The sequence below is a fragment of the Gekko japonicus genome, unplaced genomic scaffold (genome assembly GCF_001447785.1).
Source record: "Gekko japonicus isolate JY-2015 unplaced genomic scaffold, Gekko_japonicus_V1.1 scaffold1012, whole genome shotgun sequence".
Classification (NCBI taxonomy): domain Eukaryota; kingdom Metazoa; phylum Chordata; class Lepidosauria; order Squamata; family Gekkonidae; genus Gekko; species Gekko japonicus.
This window is the reverse complement of record NW_015172587.1, coordinates 259196-277419: the sequence shown is the minus strand read 5'-3', so window position 1 is coordinate 277419 and position 18224 is coordinate 259196. Positions and strand designations below refer to the sequence as shown.

The window sequence follows — 18224 nt, the reverse complement described above, 5'->3', positions numbered from 1 at the left end:
CCCCCCCCCCCCGGCTCCAAAGTGAGGGCCGAGCTCAGCCCTCGCGGCTTTTTCTCCTCCCCCCCCCCGGCTCGCCGCTCATGTCCCAAGCGGTGGCAGCGGCATTCGCAGAGTGTTTCCTGCGCATGCGCAGGGAACGCTCTGTGAGATTCGGGGGGATTTAAACATCCCCCCGAAATTTTTCCCCACATTTAGGATTTTTGTGCACACGTGGGGACAGCCCCACGTGTGCACAAACCTCTCCCTGCCCCCCAGGTGGCCCTGGAGCGCGGATTTAGATATCCGCACAGACGGGGCCACTTGAGTATTAGATATATAGATAGCAACAGCAGCACTGACCCGCCTCAATCCAGATATCTCCAGAGGTCATCTGTGAGGGCAACCAGTACCATCTCCGTCTCATGGCCAGCATGGAAACTGGACTGGAATGAAAGCATCATCCAAGAAAACCTGAAGCTGCTCCGTCACCGCCCTCTCATCTACCTTACCCAGGAATGGAAACTGGGCTAAGTTGGCTAAGACTGCAGGGTCTAATGATGGTTTTTTAAGGAGTGGATATACCACTGCCTCCTTCAGTCCCACTGGGAATGTCTCCAGAGAAAGGGACAAGTTGATAATTTCTCCTAGGGGGACCCGAATACCATCCTGGCAGCCTTTGACCAGCCAGGATGGACAGGGCTTAAGGGGGCAAGTGGTAGGCCTCATGACTACCAGAATCTTGTCGACTTCCTCTTGAGAGAGCCAGCTGAAATGGTCCAAGACTGGACCCAAAGATGGACGAGGGGCTTCCAGTTCCTTTACTGTATCAATTGTGGTTGAAAGATCCTATCGGAGTGACAAGACTTTATCTGTGAAATAGCTCGCAAATGCCTCACAGCCAATAGCCAATTCCCTACTATTTTGTCTGCCTTGTGGCAATGTAGTTAATGACTGAATGGTTCTAAATAATTGGGTCAGGCACGAGTTCACAGACGCAATGGAGGCCACATAGAACTCTCTTAGCGGTCTTCAAGGCCATCTCATAGGTTTTCATAAACATCTTATAAGATGTTCTTGCCACTTCATCATGAGTACACCGCCACCCTCACTCTAGTAATCTCAGCTCTCGCTTCATCCTCCACAGCTCCGGGGAATACCACAGGGCTGCTTTGGCTCGTGGTGGAGAGGGTGTTGGGGGCAATTTCAGTGATGGCTTTGGAGAGCCAGCTATGCCAGTCCTTCACCTAACAAACCACTGGGGGGCACTGGATCCCGCAGAGCATCCTGAAGCTGACCAGGGTCCATTTGGCTCTTCAAGAGAGCAAAAGGGCCTCCATGGACAACACTAGATCCCTGGCCTGAGAAGATGTGGCATTGTCAGCATGGACATTGAAGTCTCCCAGGCCTAGTAACCTGGGGTACTCCAATGCCCAGTCCAATATCGCATCCAACAAGTAGGATATCTGCTGGTGCGTTAGGCAGTCGGTACACCAGCCAGATAGCCAAACTCTCCTCAGCATCCATGCCAGGCCAACATATTCAGTGCCGGTAATTTTTGGTGCGGGGAGCACCCTAATGGGAAAATGTTTTCGGATGAGCAGTGCCAATTTGTCCAGGTCTGGTGAAGGACCAAGAATCCTGGTGGGACAAGTTGGTCCAGGGGAACAGTTTTGCCCTCCCCTCCCCAGGCACAAAAGCCAGGTCTACATTTTGCTCTGAGATAATCTTGGAGAACAGAGATCTTGTTATTCATAGACCTGGCATTGAACAACATCAGTGCTGGAGATGGATATTGACCCCACTACCGACATTTCTGAGGATGACACAGGTGGGGTCCAAACGTTATCATATCTCTGACTCCTTCCTCTCCACTTAAAGGAGTTCCATCTGGACCCACCGCTATATCTCCCCTACCCCTCTATAACCAGTATCCCCAGACCCTGCATGGCCTCCCATGCTTGGCATTATCAGCCCAAGAGTAGACCAGCTGAACATCCAGCACACAAAAGCAGTGCCTGCCCACTTCCCACAAACCACATAGTATGTCTAATCACTCCCCAACCATTCTCTTCCCAATCTATCAGCACTATAAGGACATTTTTTTCTAGTTTTGTGCTAGCTATGCTTTGGGAGGTTGAAACAGTGTTTTTTCTTTATGGGGGTCTTACTAGGACACTTGTGAGAATTCTGCTGTAGAGGAAAATATGTAAATTGCTATTTTTAGTCTCATACTTCAGTGTCTTGAGTTCTTTTAGAGGGGGAGGTACACAGTGTATGGTAGGTTCGACTTCTAAACTCATGTCCTTTTGTTTTGCAGATGGGCTTTCCTTCCAAGACGGACAGTCCCAGTTGTGAATATTCTCGCTTTGACTTTGATAGCGATGAAGATTTTAACTACTTCTTCAACTGTAAGTCACTGTTGCTCTAGGGAAGCACTTTCTCCTTTGATGACAGCCCAGAGTCTTCCACATTTTGTTTTGGGTAGCATTAGCGAACCTTCTTTTCAAATGCTCCAGCAGGTTTTGGCCTTAAAGAACTCACTTGTTTGTGTTTGGTGAGGTTTCTCTTTAACTTTTTTGAGTCTGAAATTTTGATTCTGGCCTTCATTGCTATTTATGGGATTGGGAGGTAGTACTTAATGCTCCTTCCATCTAAAGAAGCTGCTGCTTTGTATGACATGGTTATACATAGTAGTGATAGATGTAAGAGACTGAATGTAAGCAAATCTCACCAAAAAAACAGTCCCTTCATACTTTAGACATGCATCTAATGAAGGGGATTCCAGTCCACAAAAGCTTATGTTTAGTTGATAAAAATTAGCTGATCTAAGGTGTCACAAGACCTCTGTTCGTTATGAGCCATTCGGGAGCAGGAAGGAGATTTGCTGCAAGTCTCCACACATTCCTTCTACCTCAGTAGTTTTTGAACACATCCAACTAGTAGGGTTCATACAGCATTCCTTCCTGTGAATGCATCCCTGCAAACTCATCTTGTGCAGGTCCACCGGAAGGCAGTAGCAATTGTGATTCTAGCAAAGCCTATGCAGCCTGCTGTGACCCCACAGAAAAAGGCTCGGTTTTGCAAGACTCTCACTTTTTTTCCTACTTCTGATTTAGCATCCAAGTGCTGAACCAAGCAGATGAGGAGTTGCCATTTGAGCATTCCTTGTGGGACTCCTTTGGCACTCTGTGCGGCTGTACTGCAAAAAGTGCATCCACTTTCAGCAATGGGTAGTTTCAGTTGGGTAAGCTGTGTTGGTCTGAAGCAGCAGAACAAAGTCTGAGTCCAGTGGCACCTTTAAGACTAACAAAGTTTAATTCGATGTATACGCTTTTATGCGCAAGCACACTTCTTCAGATACAGTGAAACAATTTCTTTAACCATTACATATAGGAAGAGAGAGGTGGTGGGATTTGTTGCCAGGAAGGGCTAATTTGAGTTGATGTTAGGTATGGGGTGGTAAGTAAAAAGCTCTCTAACCTTCAGGCTGCTAATCTTAACAACAAGAAATCCTCCAACAATATAGTCAACCTGTCACAGTACAGAAACACATTAACAAAGCCAGAATGGTACCTGTTGCAAAACAGGCCCAAAAGAGACAATAACAGAGCATCACTAATGGTCACATACAGTTCATCACAGCATCAGTGACTTACAGCATCAGTGACTTACAGCCTCTATTGGATAATGACAGTTCTCTTTCACAAGTACTGGGGGGGGACCTTTTCTTGTGCACAAACAGCCCCCCAACCTCAAACAATTGTTGTTGTTCAGTTGCACAGTCAAGTCCGACTCTTCGTGACCCCATGGACTACATCACGCCAGGCCGTCCCGTCCTCCATTGTCCCCCAGAGTTTGCTCAACTTCATGTTCGCTGCATCGATAACACTGGGGAATTTCACACTACCCAGTTTCTCCCGGTTTCAAGCCGGTAATCTTCCGTTTTGAGGTGAACCGGTACAGGGCTGCCATTTCACACATGGCTTGCCCCTACCGGAGGAGAGCCGGAACAGAAGCGGTTTGGCATTTCAGACACGCACCGCTTTGTTTTCCTGCTGTTTTCTCCCCGTGCGGGCGATCGATTTTTTTTTTAAAAAAATGTTCAATTTATAGCACTATAGCAGTATAAAAACACTCCATGCATTCCAATGGGATTGATATAGTGCTATTTCGTTATGGCGTTATAACGCTATAGCGCTATAGCAATATAACGTTATAAATCGAACGTTCAAAAAAAAAAGCCCGCGCGGGTGAAAAAAGGCGGGAAAAAAGCATATTGGAACCGGGAGAGGGAACTGCAGACTACTAAAAAGCGGTTGACAGGTAAAACGCTTCAGTCCCGGTTCCTAAACGGGACTGAAGCTTTTCTGTGTGAAATGGCAGTTACATTCCGGTGGGGAACTGATTCTCAAACGGGTTCTGTCTGAAATGACAGACCAGAACCCGTTTGAGAACCGGTTCCCTACCGGGAGATATCACCTGTCTGAAATTCCTCACTGTCTAACCATCTCATCCTTTGCCGTCCCCTTCTTCTTTGACCTTCCATCTTTCCCAGCATCAGGGTCTTCTCCAGTGAGTGCTCCCTTCTCATTTGATGGCCAAAGTATTTGAGCTTCAGCTTCAGTATCTGGCCTTCCAGGGAACAGTCAGGGTTGATTTCTTTTAGGATTGACTGATTTGATCTCCTTGCAGTCCAGGGGACTCTCAGGAGTCTTCTCCAGCACCATAATTCAAAATAATCTATTCTTCAGTGCTCGGCCTTCCTTATGGTCCAACTCTCGCAGCCATACATGACTACTGGGAATACCATTGCTTTGACCATGCGGACTTTTGTTGGCAGGGTGATGTCTCTACTTTTTATCATGCTGTTTAGGTTTGCCATCGCTTTCCTCCCAAGGAGCAGGCATCTCTTAATTATATGGCTGCAGTCACCATCTGCAGTGATCTTGGATCCCAGGAACTTTAAGTCTTTCACTGCTTCCATGACTTCCCCTTCTATTTGGCAAGGAGTGATGGGTCCGGATGCCATGATCTTAGTTTTTTGGGGGTTGAGTTTCAAGCCAGCTTTTGCGCTCTCTCCTTTCCTCCCCTCAAGAGGCTCATTAGGTGCTCTTCACTTTCTCCCATTAGAGTGGTGTCGTCTGGTATTTCTGCCATTAGAGTGGTATCAAACAATTACTCACCCACAATAATGCAACATCTAATTTGAACATGGACACTGGCCCCAGAGCTTGCAATAAACCCAGATGCCAGCTTTGCTGCCCCATACACCCAAACAACACAATCACTGGACCTAACAACATCAACTACACCATCTCAGGTTTATTCACTTGTTCATCTTCTAAAATTGTATATGCCATTAAATGCCAACAGTGCCCTTCAGTTCTCTACACAGGGCAAACAGGCCAAACCCTATGCCAAAGGAGAAATGAACACATATCTGACATCAAGGAGCACAAAACTGGGAAACTTCTGGGAGAACATTTCAACCTTCCTGGGCACTCAGTGGGGGACCTCAAAGTAGCTATTTTATTGCAAAGGAATTCCAGGAGATTGCTGTGTTACAAGTTATTACGACACTCAGGACAATGGAACCCCCAGGGCTTAGCAGAGGTATCAGCTTATCTCAGTATGCATGCTAAGTCACTCAGTTCTCACTTATACCCAGAAATTAAACGTTGTTGGTCTTAAAGGTGCTCCTGGACTCAAACTTAGTTCTCATATCCGTTGTTAACTCCTTTATTATTTATATGCCAATTTGCTGCTATGCACGTGTCTTACCAAATGTATTATTCCAATCTTAGCTGTATTTATTGCTCAGTTACTTATGTATTTTGATTCAAATTAGCCCTTCCTGACAATTAACCCCCCATACCTACCTATATGTAATGTTTGAGGAAATCTGTTTCAATGTGTCTATACATGCTAATGTATCTGAAGGAATGTGCATCTTTACATGCTAAGTCTCTCAGTTCTCACTTATACCCAGAATTGAACTTTGTTGGTCTTGGAGGTGCCACTGCACTCAAACTTAGTTCTCACATCTGTTTGTTAACTGTTGTATTTGTATGCTAATTAGCTGCCATTCAGAGATCTTACCAACTGCCTTGATCCAATCTCATCTATAATTGCCCAGTTACTTATGCATCTTGACTCTAACTGGCAAATAAACTCCCCCCCCCAGGCCTCTTTCTACCTGTATGTAATTGTTGAGGACATCTTGTTTCACTGTATCTGAAGAAATGTGCTTGCACATGAAAGATTATACCTTGAATAAAACTTCATTGGTCTTAAAGGTGCCGCTGGACTCAAACTTTGTTCAGCAGTGGGTAGTGTTCTTTTGTTGCATCTGAACTGGGCTCTTTGTGTTCAATTTCCTTGGCAGCTTTCCGTGCCCAGCAAGGAGAGGTGATAAGGATGGCATGTCGCCTGGACCCGCGGACTGGTTTTCAGATGGCTGGGGAGTGGCTGAAATATCAGCTATCCTCTCCTATTGATATTGGCTCCACGAACTGTAAGTATCCTTAGGAGAGGAGAAAGAGGACTCTGACTCCCAGCAGTGGGGCACTTTTTCTTACTCTTGCACAGACAGTTCTTATTGAGACTATTCCAAGTTGGTAGATGCAGGAGCAAGTGGGCAGGTGGGGGGTCCAAAACAGAATTGTTAGTATTCCTTTCATTATTTATGGATTGTCTTGTGACCTACCTTCAGAGGTTCAGTTGAGGGGCAGCTCTGAAATATTTTAAATAAATTAATATTTGCTTTTTAGTGAAAACAGCTTTTAAAGAAATTGCCAGATTTAGCTGTATTTCCCCCCCCTGTAGAATCTAATCAGTTAGTTCGTTCTTTTTGCAAACAAAAATATCCCTCTGGTCCCAATACGGTTACAGTGTGTGGGATTTGGGGGGGAGCTTTTTGCATTATTGACTGGTGTGGGAAAGTAAATTCCTATCCGGAGTGGGAGGCTTATGTTGCTACAAGTTCAGAGGTGTTTCAGCGTTCTCATTTTTCCTCTTCTCCTAGCTAAAACTGGTGAAGGCCTCTGCTCCATCTTTTCTCCTTCCTTCGTACAGTGGGATGCTATGACCTTTTTCTTGGAGAGCATCATTAGCCCGATGTTCCGGACATTGGATAAAGAAGTATGTAGCCCAGATCTTTTAGGTGTTGCCTTCTGGGTGGCAGACTGGCAAAGTTGTCTCTTAAAAAACAAGTCCTGGGGAACATGAGCCAGCAGTAGTCAAAGCTGAATATGTTTATGTGATCTTGTGTTCACTGGGAAATGTCTGTTTAAAGATAATGTTCAGGTGTAGCTTTTTAAAATGAAGATTAAAAGATGGGGAAATTGTAGGTGCTTAATTCGATTGTACCAGTTTTGTGACTGGTGAAGGCCTAGTTCCTATATTGTTCTTGCAATGTGATTATATAAAGGTCTTCTTCTCTGTCACATTGATACTCTATGGATGTTCAGCCTCAAATGAATACTTCTTTGCCAAAGAGAGCCAGTTCAGTGTAGTAGTTAGGAGCGTGGACTCTAAGCCATTCTACTTCATCAAGAACCTCACAAACATGCAGCTAGTTGGGTGACCTTGTGTCAGTCACAAGTTCTCTCAGAGCTGTTTTCTCAAGAGCAGTTCTCTCAGAGCTCTCTCCGCCCCACTTACCTCACAGGGTGTCTGTTGTGGGGAGGGGAAGGGAAAGGAGATTGTAAACTGCTCTGAGACTCTTAAGGGCAGGATATAAATCCAATCTCCTCCTCCTTTTTCTGGGAGGGCAGGGTAGAAATTAAATAAATAAATATATGAACACGCATACAATACCAGTGGAGTGGAAATGGGCACTTTTGTGGCAGCAGCTACATCACAAAGAGAATGTATGAATAGGGCTGTACTTCCAGCAAATCCAGGCCTCTGTTGCCAAGCAACTGCCAGAAGAATTAAAATGGAAATGCAGGGTGATGTTGAACATATCAATCCTAGGGGCAAGAATGAGCTTGCAAAAGTCTTTAAGCCCCACAAAGTGAGCCAGGGCAGGGGCATCAGTGCTTTCAAATGTGTCCATTACAGTATTGCTGCTCTGGGACTGTGTGTCTTGTACAGCCAGAGGAAGCAGTTGTTCGTATGCTTCTAGAAAGTTTTCAGATACAATGGGGCAGGTATTTTATGACAACTTGCAGAAAACCAGTTTTCAGGTGGGAATTCTGACAGCCTTGTGAATCCAGCGACTCAACACTAACTGTGTTGGTGAAGGTTGAACAATGCACTGAATGATTTAGTAGGTGCCAGTCACTGTGCTGATTCTGCTAAATGCTTTGTACTCTGCACAAGCATATTGCTAGAAGCTCTCCAGGAAAAGAAATGACAACCTACAATCCAATAGGCTCAGACTTTCCCTGTGGCAGGACTGAATTTTTAACTCCCACCCAAGCATGTTGTCATAATCTACCAGTTGTGCTTGCTTCAAGAGAATACAGTATGGGTATGGTGGTTGGAGGATCAGAATGACATTTCTGCAATTTTAGGATTGTCAGATTTTAGCCAGGAGTAGTGTCAGACTTTAGGCTTTGCTTGGGGAGGAAACTTTGGCATTCTACAAAACCACAGTGCATTGAGCATTGCTCATTTCCCTTTCTATTGTTACAGGAGATTCCAGTGTCTGATGGCATAGAGCTGCTACAGCTGGTTCGGAGTTTTGAAACGAAGGATCCCCTCATCTTGTCTTGTGTCCTGTCTAATGTTTCTGCACTCTTTCCATTTGTCACTTACAGGCCAGAATATCTGCCAGAAGTTCTTTCCAAGGTAAACACTTCTGCACTGTCCCTGTGAAAAAATAGGCTTTGAGACATAATGCTGTCCAGTCCTTACTATTGAACTTTTTATAGACTAGCACTAGGAAAACTACAAAGGTTGTTGTGACTGGACCACAACAGTTGTTCAGATGGATTACTAAACTTGTGAGATTTAGTAAATTGTGGATTAATGAAGACAAGACACAAGATGGGGAGAACAGTGCTAGATGGCTGGATGGTGGTTGGTCGACTTACTTATTTGGTACATTTTTATCCCATCCTTCCTCTAGGGAACTCAGAGCAGCATATATCAGTCTCCCTGTCTTTGCTTTATCCTTGCTCATTTTTAAAAAAGTAAAAATGAAGTTGTTTGGCTAGGGAATCAGTGTAAGATCTGAATACTGTGTTGGTCTTGTTGCTGTCGAAGGGTACCTTTTGAAATGAAATCCTAGTCATTTTCTGAAGTCTTGTGTTTTACTGGACAAAGGAACAACATAACCTGATAAAGGAATTTTATGGATGTGTGCAGTTGTTCATAGTTTGTCTAATATTGGGCAGTTGGGAAAGAATGGCTACTAATAAGTGTCTTTTGTTCTTGTTCTGTTAGCTCTTTGTGTCCGTTACTTTTGAGGTTGTAGAAGAAAGCAAGGCAAGTACATTTGAGTTCTATTGTACTAAAATATTTGGTGAATTTTCTTATAGGACCACACAGCAAGGCAGTATCTCTGTTATACTAACAGAATCTAAGTTATGATGAGGCAAGGTGCCTCAGTGGCAAACTCTGTCAAATGTGGTGTAGTGGTTAAGTGCGCGGACTCTAATCTGGGAGAACCGGGTTTGATTCCCCACTCCTCCACTTGCAGCAGCTGGATGACCTTAGGCAAGCCATAGTTCTGATAAGAGCTGTTCTCTCAAGGACAGTTCTCTCTGAGCTTTCTCAGCGCCACCTACCTCACAGCGTGCTTGTTGTGGGGATGGGAAGGGAAAGGAGTTTGTAAGCAACTCTGAGACTCCAAGTGAAGGGTGGGGTATAAATTCAATCTCTTGGGTATAAATTCAATCTCTTCTTTTCTTCTTCTGTCAATGCTGTTGTAGCCAATCAATTGTAGTATATGGTCTAAAAAGTGGAACTGAGACATTTTAGGCTAAAATTCAATATCACAAAAAGGTACTTTAATACGTTCCGGTTATGGCTGCGCGCCTGGTGGCCGATTCTCGGGTAAGTTCCCGGAATCGGATCACCCACACGCTGCCTGGAGGGGTCCCGCAATCGCGGAGACTCTAAGGAGCCTTTGTTAAAGGGCTCCGAACCAGGGGGTGCTATTGGGAGACTGGGGGTAGCCTCTTGCCGGCACGAAAAGCCGGGAATTGAGGCTCCCCCGCCAAAAAGTCTCTCCTGCCCCAAACGGCTCCAGCAGCGCTGTGCCCTGTAATGGGGACCAGCTAAGCCACCGGGACAGCGGAGTGGTAAAGCGGAACAAACCAGAGAATGAAACGGCAAAATGACAAACTGTAAGTCGAAGCTTCAACAAAATCGGAGGTTTAAAAGGCTTAAAAAGCTTCCCCCCCTCGAAAAGAAGCGGAAGGAGGGAGGAGGGAACTCCCCCCCCCCGGAATGACTGGTTTTTAAAGCGTATTGAGGGGGCGACGCAAGAATGGTATTAAGCGATTTACCTTCTGGCAGCAGAGCGAAGGTCTGGGAGTTTTCCTGACGAATTGTATTTAAAACTTCCAAAGAGTAAACAAAACGAAAACATGGCGAACTTGAGAAAGTTTGCAGAGAAACAACCCAAGAAGACAGGCGGGACTTCCTGTCCCAGTCCCTCCAGCTCTGGAGCTGCTGCCAATCAACCTGACACTGATCTTGCCCGCCATCTGCTGGCAGAACTGCAAAAAATAAATAAAAAACTTGACTCTGTTGAAGATGCTTTGGGTTTACAGCAAAAGAAGATAACAGAGGTAGCTGAGAAGATGGATGATACTGTAAAGAAATGCCTTCAATCAGCAGAAGATGTACAAATAGTTAAGAAGGTCCAAAAAGTGGAAAAGCACCAAGAAAGGCAAGACAGCAAGCTGCTCATGCTTCAAATGGAAAAATCCAACCTTATTCTCCGCTTCCAGGGGCTGAGAGAGGAAGATGGAGAGATCCTTAGAGACATTTTAGCAACTGCCCTTGCACCACTGGTTGGCATTGAAGCGGACAAAATAAAAGAAGAGATGGACTTGGCCTACCGGGCCTATTCCAACTTTACAAGGAAAAATAAGTTGCCAGCTGAAGTGGTGGTGAAATTCTCAAAACAACGACTCAGGGATCAAATTCTAAAGTCTACATCAGCAACACCCCTGAAAATTGGGGATCAACAGATTAGAATCTTGAAAGATGTTCCATTTGAAATCAGAATGAAAAGAAAAGAATACAAAGGACTGACCACCTTCTTACAAAAACGACAAACAAATTATAAATGGTTGATACCAGAAGGACTGGTTTTCAAGTTTAATGATAAAAGAGAGAAGATTGATTCCATCTTCAAGGCTCAAGACTTTTTGAAAAAGCATGTCAGCAAAGAAGAAGGTGCAGAACTGGCCAAGTGGATGTCGACGTTAAGCGTAGAAGACAGCAGCTCGGAAGGGGAGGTGAAGAACGAGGAAGAAGGAGGAGCGTTGGGTTCAAAGTATAACCTGAGAGAGAAAAGTGGAAAGAACTATAAAACTTAAAAACTGCTATCTTTCTCCTTTTAGCGGATTTTACTCTGGAAGAATAAACTGATATTAGATACCAGAAGGACAATACTAACACACTAATTGCCTTGGCTAACACTATGGGAAGAAATGAAGAAGCTTCGGAGAAGAAGAAAACTGTGAACTCTCTGATTTGATTATAAAAAGGTTTAACAGATTAACATATTACTAATACCACTCATTCTTTTCTTTGTCCCTCTTTATACCCTTCCCTATTTCTAACTTTTAGCGAAATATCTCCCCTTTTTAGGGGAACGAATAAAGCGTATTCAAAAAAAAGGTACTTTAATACACTATGCCCCTTGGAAAGTAAATTGCAGTATTAGCTGTATTCATCTTTTAGTTCATACCTGCGCATAGTTCTATGTATAGATATGGTTGACTCCTATCCTCCATTGAGTGGTGATGGAAGCAGTATCTCAGAAAAGTGTGTTTATCGTATAAGGCTGTGTGTTTATTCTGACTCTATCATGTGCAACAAAAACAGATTTTACATTGGGTATAAAGCAGTGGTTCTCAGACTTTAGAAACCCAGGGACTACCATCTTGATTTAAATTCTTTTGCAGACCCCCCAAATCCTTATCTGTTCCCTCACCAGAACCTGTCATGATACTAACCTGTAATTTGATAGCCCTCCTCCATAGTGTCCAGCAACCTGTTGTCCATGGAGGCCTTTGTCCTCCAGGATCCTCAAAACAATGTAGTTTTACGTAACATATTTGAATTGGCTGTGCATGATGCAGAAGGTCAGGTCCCAAACAGTAGCTGATTCTACAGGGCAACAAAAGTCAAAAGGTCCTGACCAAGTTCTAATCCATCCTACCTTTTAATTAGAGTGACTTAGAGACAACAACAAAAAAAATGTTGGTTAGAAACTTCTAGAAATTTCAGTTTTCACAAATTCCAAATTTCCAGTATTTAGTTGAAAGCTGCCCTTGGCTGTTATTGTTTCTGAATATAGAATGGCAGCTCTGTGCGGAAATCCTTTGAATTAAAAAAAGGAATGAAAACTAGTTCAGTTTTATAACTTAAATAACTATGATTAGGACCACCTCTCTAGTTCCACTCAGTCAATTCAGAATCAGAATAAAGTTCATTGTATGTGGCCATTGGCTGTCACAATTCTACTCAGTCAATTAGAGTTCCTACGGCTAAGCTATTCTTCACAATCAGAGCGTTTTATGGCTCATATTGGGGGAGGATGTGGAAAACAGTTGGCAGCGGCTATATGAGTGCCTGCTCTTTTGTCCCATTACTAATTTCTGAGAAGGCTCCATTTTTGTATATCTTCCACCTCCCCCACCATCATCAGAGGAAATCTTGTTAAGATGTCCACCACCATCTGAAGTCCAGGTAGCAATCAAGGCCTTCTAGGTGGTAGCCACATATCTTTAGAACTCTTTGCCAGGCAGGTTCCTTGTGTCAGTTCTCTGCTGTCTTTTCCAAGGATGCCAATGATGCAACTGTGTTAAAGGTGCTTTTAATCTTTTTAAATGGTCTACCTGAGGATGGTATCTTTTTGTTTACTATCTGGATGAAGCATCTTATAGGTATGACCTACAGGTAAAGGATGCTGTGATGTTTGGTTCTGTTTAATCTTAAAATAAAATGCTACCTTGAAGTTTTGTTGGTTTGCTTTCCCAGGCTCCAAGAACCCGAGCAGTGAAAAATGTGAGAAGACATGCTTGCTCATCAATCATAAAGATGTGTCGAGATTACCCTCAACTTGTTCTGGTACTTAATCAAACTTGTATACAAAGGGACAGCACTGTTCCAACATGGACTGTTCCTGGGGGATTTGGGAGTTATTACTGCTTGTGGTTTGAAGCTCCCTGTGATTTGTTTCTTATTGCTATGCTATAGCAAATCACATTTAGATAACAGGTGTATGTGTGTATGCGTGTTTAGATGAAATTGTAATACTGATCTACCTTGTACTGAGACCAGGTGTCTTATGAAGGAGGTAGGAAAATGTAAATGTGGAGAATAGGCATAAGATTGAGAGTTTGGAATTAAAACAGGAGCTGATGACAGCTCCACCGTTTATGGTAGCTGTGGAAAACAACACACACACATCTGGAGAACTTAATTGGGCCACACGAGTCGCTTCCATATGATAAACGTTTGCTGCAGAAGATTCAGCTGTGACACTGTCTTAAGAGAAGGCAATTACTTCTCTCCACATTTTATGTGGGAATATGTGCAGGCAGTAAGTCTGTTTTGTTCTTTCAGTTGACTGACCCTTGGATCTGTTTCTTCCAGCCAAACTTTGACATGCTTTATAACCATGTGAAGCAGCTGTTATCCAATGAGCTGCTCCTCACTCAGATGGAGAAATGTGCTCTCATGGAAGCCCTCGTCCTTATCAGCAATCAATTCAAGGATTATCAGCGGCAGAAAGTTTTCTTAGAAGAGCTCATGTCTCCTGTTGCTACCCTTTGGCTGTCTGAAGAAATGAAAAGGTGCAAGAACTTTGACTATTCCTCTACTTTTTTTGGGGGGGGGGTTACTATCAAGTCACAGCTGACTTACAGCAATCCCATAGGGTTTTCAAGGCAAGACCCAATGGAGCAGGCGAGTCCTGTAACTAGTTGTGTTATGTTGTGCTTTTCCATATACTCATAAGAAACCATTCTGACAGCCATTGCAGACACCCTGTTAATATTGTAGTCTCGCATATTATTTATCTTTAAAGAAGCATGGCAAGTAAATACATATTAGTGTGAACTGCTGATAATAGTTAATAATTTCTGTGATGGACTCCATCCACTTCCCTCCCTCAAAGGCTAGATTTCCCCTCTGTTTTTCTGTCCCCTCAGACTGAGCAGCCCTGGTAACATGTATTCTTCTCTTCTGAAGAAACTTTGGCTGTCCCACCCTGTGTCAGTAAGATATAATGGCTATTTTCTCAGCCCAGGAACCTGAGGGAAGGGGAAGAATCACCCTTTAACTTAAACCACTGAATATAGTACTTGAGATACTTTTAAAATTCAAAAATAAAATATTTTATTTAACATTAAGGTGAAATCGGGCTGAAATTACTGAGGTAAAAACAGTATATGCACAGATGTTCTTATGTATCAGGCTAATGAGAGGCTCTTCAATTATTCACAGTTATTTAGATCTTTATATCGAGAGGCTTTTGTTCCAGTGTTTTCCCAAACACTCTGATACACTTTATTTGTATAATCGTTGACTTTTTTGGTGCCCAAAAGGCTGGTATCGTCTTCCCAGTACCCAAACCCAATCTCTTGGAACACCAGAAATCTTCTTGAGTTGTTAACTGGCTTTTAGGTCTCTACAGGCAGTTTCTTACCACACCAGACCAGGGATCTCTGTAAGTCTCAAAGGTAACTCTCCCTGTTTGACTGGGTAGGGAGTCGTCTTCTCTTTCTAGAAGATCTATCCCCTTTCCTTTGGCCTGAATTGGAGTCTTATTCTAATACCTCAACCCTGCTTGTCAAACTTTCCCCCAGTTCTCTGTCTGTATTCAAATTGCTGTCAGCTAATGCTGAATTCAGACTGTATTCAGTCACGGCTGAATCTGACTTTGTCAATACTAAACCCTTTTCTGTCAGGGCTATTTCCAGAAGGTCTCAGTACACCACATCCCTTCTCAGTTAATCAGGAATCCAAATTACTTCCCTCAGCATCCCACTCTCTCAAGATTTTTTTCTGCTCAGCTGATGGTGACCAATCAGATTGCGTGGAGCAGCCTGTCACTCAAGGCTTTCTGGCTTTATGACGAATTAACCCTTCACAGTCCTATAATTGTTTGTACAGCACTTTTAAGCCTCTTAAAAAGTGCTGTCTGTCATAACTGCCTTTTCCCCACAATAATTATTTGGGTCAATGGAGTGTTAGTACTAAGGAGTAGACATTTTCCACTCTAACTCCCTGCCTTATTTTCAGAGTCTTGATGAATCCTGAAGACTTTATCTGCTACGTTGGTGCTGATAACAAAATAGCAGATCCAATCATGGAAGATCCCTGTGGTCTCAACCGTTCTAGAGTAAGTAGAAATTGTCTGTCAAAATCAGGTTGTAACAAAGAGAGGACAGTCATATTGTAGCCTCTTTCTTCCACAGAAAGATAGGCTTCACTGTTAGCTTATTTTGCCAAGTATATCCTAAGCCTCTTGAAAATATTCTAAATACATATTGCATTCTCTGATCACAGATAGTCTGGAATATGCCAATTCTTTGGACAAAAAGATTGCATTCTCTGATCACAGATAGTGGAATATGCCAATTCTTTGGACAAAAAGGGTTCACATTAGATATTTGGCTGATTCCTCTTGCAAGGAAGGCCACTCAATCTATTGTGGCTCCTGTGATAAAACATATTTCTCTACATTGCTTTCACTGGACCTTCAGCAAAAGATTTTATGCAAGATTTGACATGACCAGATGCTGATTTTTTTGGTCTAGGCTATTAAAAGCTTTCATATTGCAGAGTGGCAGATGGCTTCTGTCAGAGATGGGCTACTTTGAGATGTCAGCGCAGTAATATGAAATCATCCAGTTTTCTTCCCACCTTCCTGTTATAATCCAGGCCTACTGCATTTTTATACTATTGGGTTTTTTTGGGAAAGCATAGTAAATCTTTGGGAAATGAAGTTCTTAAAGAGAGCTCTAGGATAAGGCAGGGCAAGTGCATTAGGATGCTTTGTTCAGATTTCTGCAATCCCAGTCCTGTTACATTGTTTATTATTAGATGCCCCATCCTGTTGACTGTATTTGATTTACACTGTGTAAACCACCTTGAGTCTCAGTGAGAAAGGCAGAGTATAAATAATGTAAATACAGATTTTCAGTCCAAGGTGGGAAGCAGTACTTGTGTTGTCAGATGTTCATCACACATTTGTGAGCATGCTTTTTTCCTAATCAAAAGTGATCTCCATAGATAGAATAAAAAACCTTAAGAATGATGCACTTCCAAGGGAAATTACTCTTTCAACCTCTTGTTCACTTTCCCCCTCACTTAGAAGGATTCTCTTGACATCTGTTTGTTTCTGTATAGATAAGCTTTTGTGTGTACACCATTCTGGGAGTTGTGAAACGTGCACGTTGGCCCACTTCACTGGAAGAGGCAAAGGCTGGAGGATTTGTGGTTGGGTACATGCCTAATGGCAATCCTATCTATCGTAACCCTTGCTCTGTGCAGGTCCTGAAACTTCTTGACAACTTGCTTGCTCTCATAAGGTGAGTCCAGGCCGCATGATTCTGGTCTTGTAGTGAAAATGCTGGGAACAGTGGCACTCAGAGCAGCCAGTTTTCCCATGAAATCTACTGCTGAGGAACTTCTGTATTGCATTGAAGATGAGAACAATTCTGTCCTGCCTTTTGGAACTTGGGGAGATTTGGTGTAGTGTAGCAGTTAGAGTTTTGGACTAGGATCAGGGAGGGATGGGTTAAAATTTCCACTCACCCTGAACCTCCTTGAGCAATCTGAGGCCAGTCATTTGCTCTCAGCCTAACCTACTTCACAAGGAGGTTGTTAAGATGGAAATGGGGGGCAAGAGAAATTGCACACACCAACTTGACCTAGTCCATAGGGTTGTAAGGATAAAATTGGAGAGGAGAGTATAATCCACTCAATCCTGAGCTCCTTGAAGAAGGATGGGATATAAAACACGATAGATTCTGACGGGGTTGCTTTCTTCCAGTTATAAAATTAAATGCAGCTTTTCACACATTCTTGACCTTACCTCAGGCCTGCCAAACGGCCTATGATCTTTACTGTTGTGCATTTTCTATCTACTCTCCACACCTCATTTTAAGCTTCAAGCTCATTCTCAAACGCTGAGCTCCTTTTACTGTAGAGGTTAACGCATTATCTCCTGAAAGACATAATTGCTGATAATATTGGTGGCAGACATATTGAGACTCTTTCTCAACCTAGCATTTTTTTCTTCTTGGGAGTTTATTTGCCTCGTGTCTTGTGGGGAAATGATGAGATGGGATCTCAACTCCACTGATGTTATAGTTCAACCAAATTGGGTGGGAAATAAGGAGGGGGAGTTCAGGTCAGCCTAATTCAGTTAAGCTGATTTTGATGCTTAGGAAGACACTGCTGAATACTAAAATGGCAAGTTTTATGAAACTAGACAGGCTAAATGTTTGCTGAGGAGCAACCCTGATAAATCACTGTACATGCTGAAGTACTCTCCGTGAGGTGAATGCTCCTCTGACACATAGTGTACTCTCAGAGAGGAAGCTAGACCAGATGAATATGTGGTCTGAGCTAGAATGATTGTGCAAAACAACATTTGTCACAGGAAATACATAGATCATCTAGCTGTGATACTGATGCAACACAATGCACATTCTTTATTTAATGAGGATTATGATAACCAGTGCCGTCTTCCAGTATTTACATAGTATTTGAAACACCACTGATAAAGGCCAAGAGCTTTTATGTTAGCACCTCCCATATGTGAGCTTTGTCTGTCTTTTCTTTTGTTAAATACTATCCATACTGGAGCGTGAGTTGGTCTCTATGCTATTCTAACACAATGGCCATGTGGCACTCAACTTCATCTGTATTGCAACTTGAAGGCTCCTGGTCTTTTTCAGTATTCTGGGTACAGAGCTAGAGAACCAAACCTGATGGTTATGCATTGCTCCTTATCTGAAGTTCTACCTTGGATTATAAAAGGTTTCCCTTGCTCAAAAGCCAGTCAAATCCGACTCTAGAGGGTGCTGCTCATCACTTTC

At 43.2% G+C, this 18224-nt stretch overlaps 1 protein-coding gene across 1 annotated transcript in view; it reads left to right on the top strand.

Moving 5' to 3' along the window:
* Positions 1-18224, top strand: part of XPO5 (exportin 5) — a 52994-nt gene that overhangs the window by 20423 nt on the left and 14347 nt on the right. Inside the window, exons 12-20 of the mRNA XM_015421491.1 lie at positions 2297-2387; positions 6365-6493; positions 7004-7119; positions 8620-8775; positions 9373-9414; positions 13150-13239; positions 13768-13967; positions 15418-15517; positions 16528-16709. Coding sequence (XP_015276977.1) covers positions 2297-2387; positions 6365-6493; positions 7004-7119; positions 8620-8775; positions 9373-9414; positions 13150-13239; positions 13768-13967; positions 15418-15517; positions 16528-16709 — 1106 coding nt within the window. The remainder of the gene's footprint in view (positions 1-2296; positions 2388-6364; positions 6494-7003; positions 7120-8619; positions 8776-9372; positions 9415-13149; positions 13240-13767; positions 13968-15417; positions 15518-16527; positions 16710-18224) is intronic.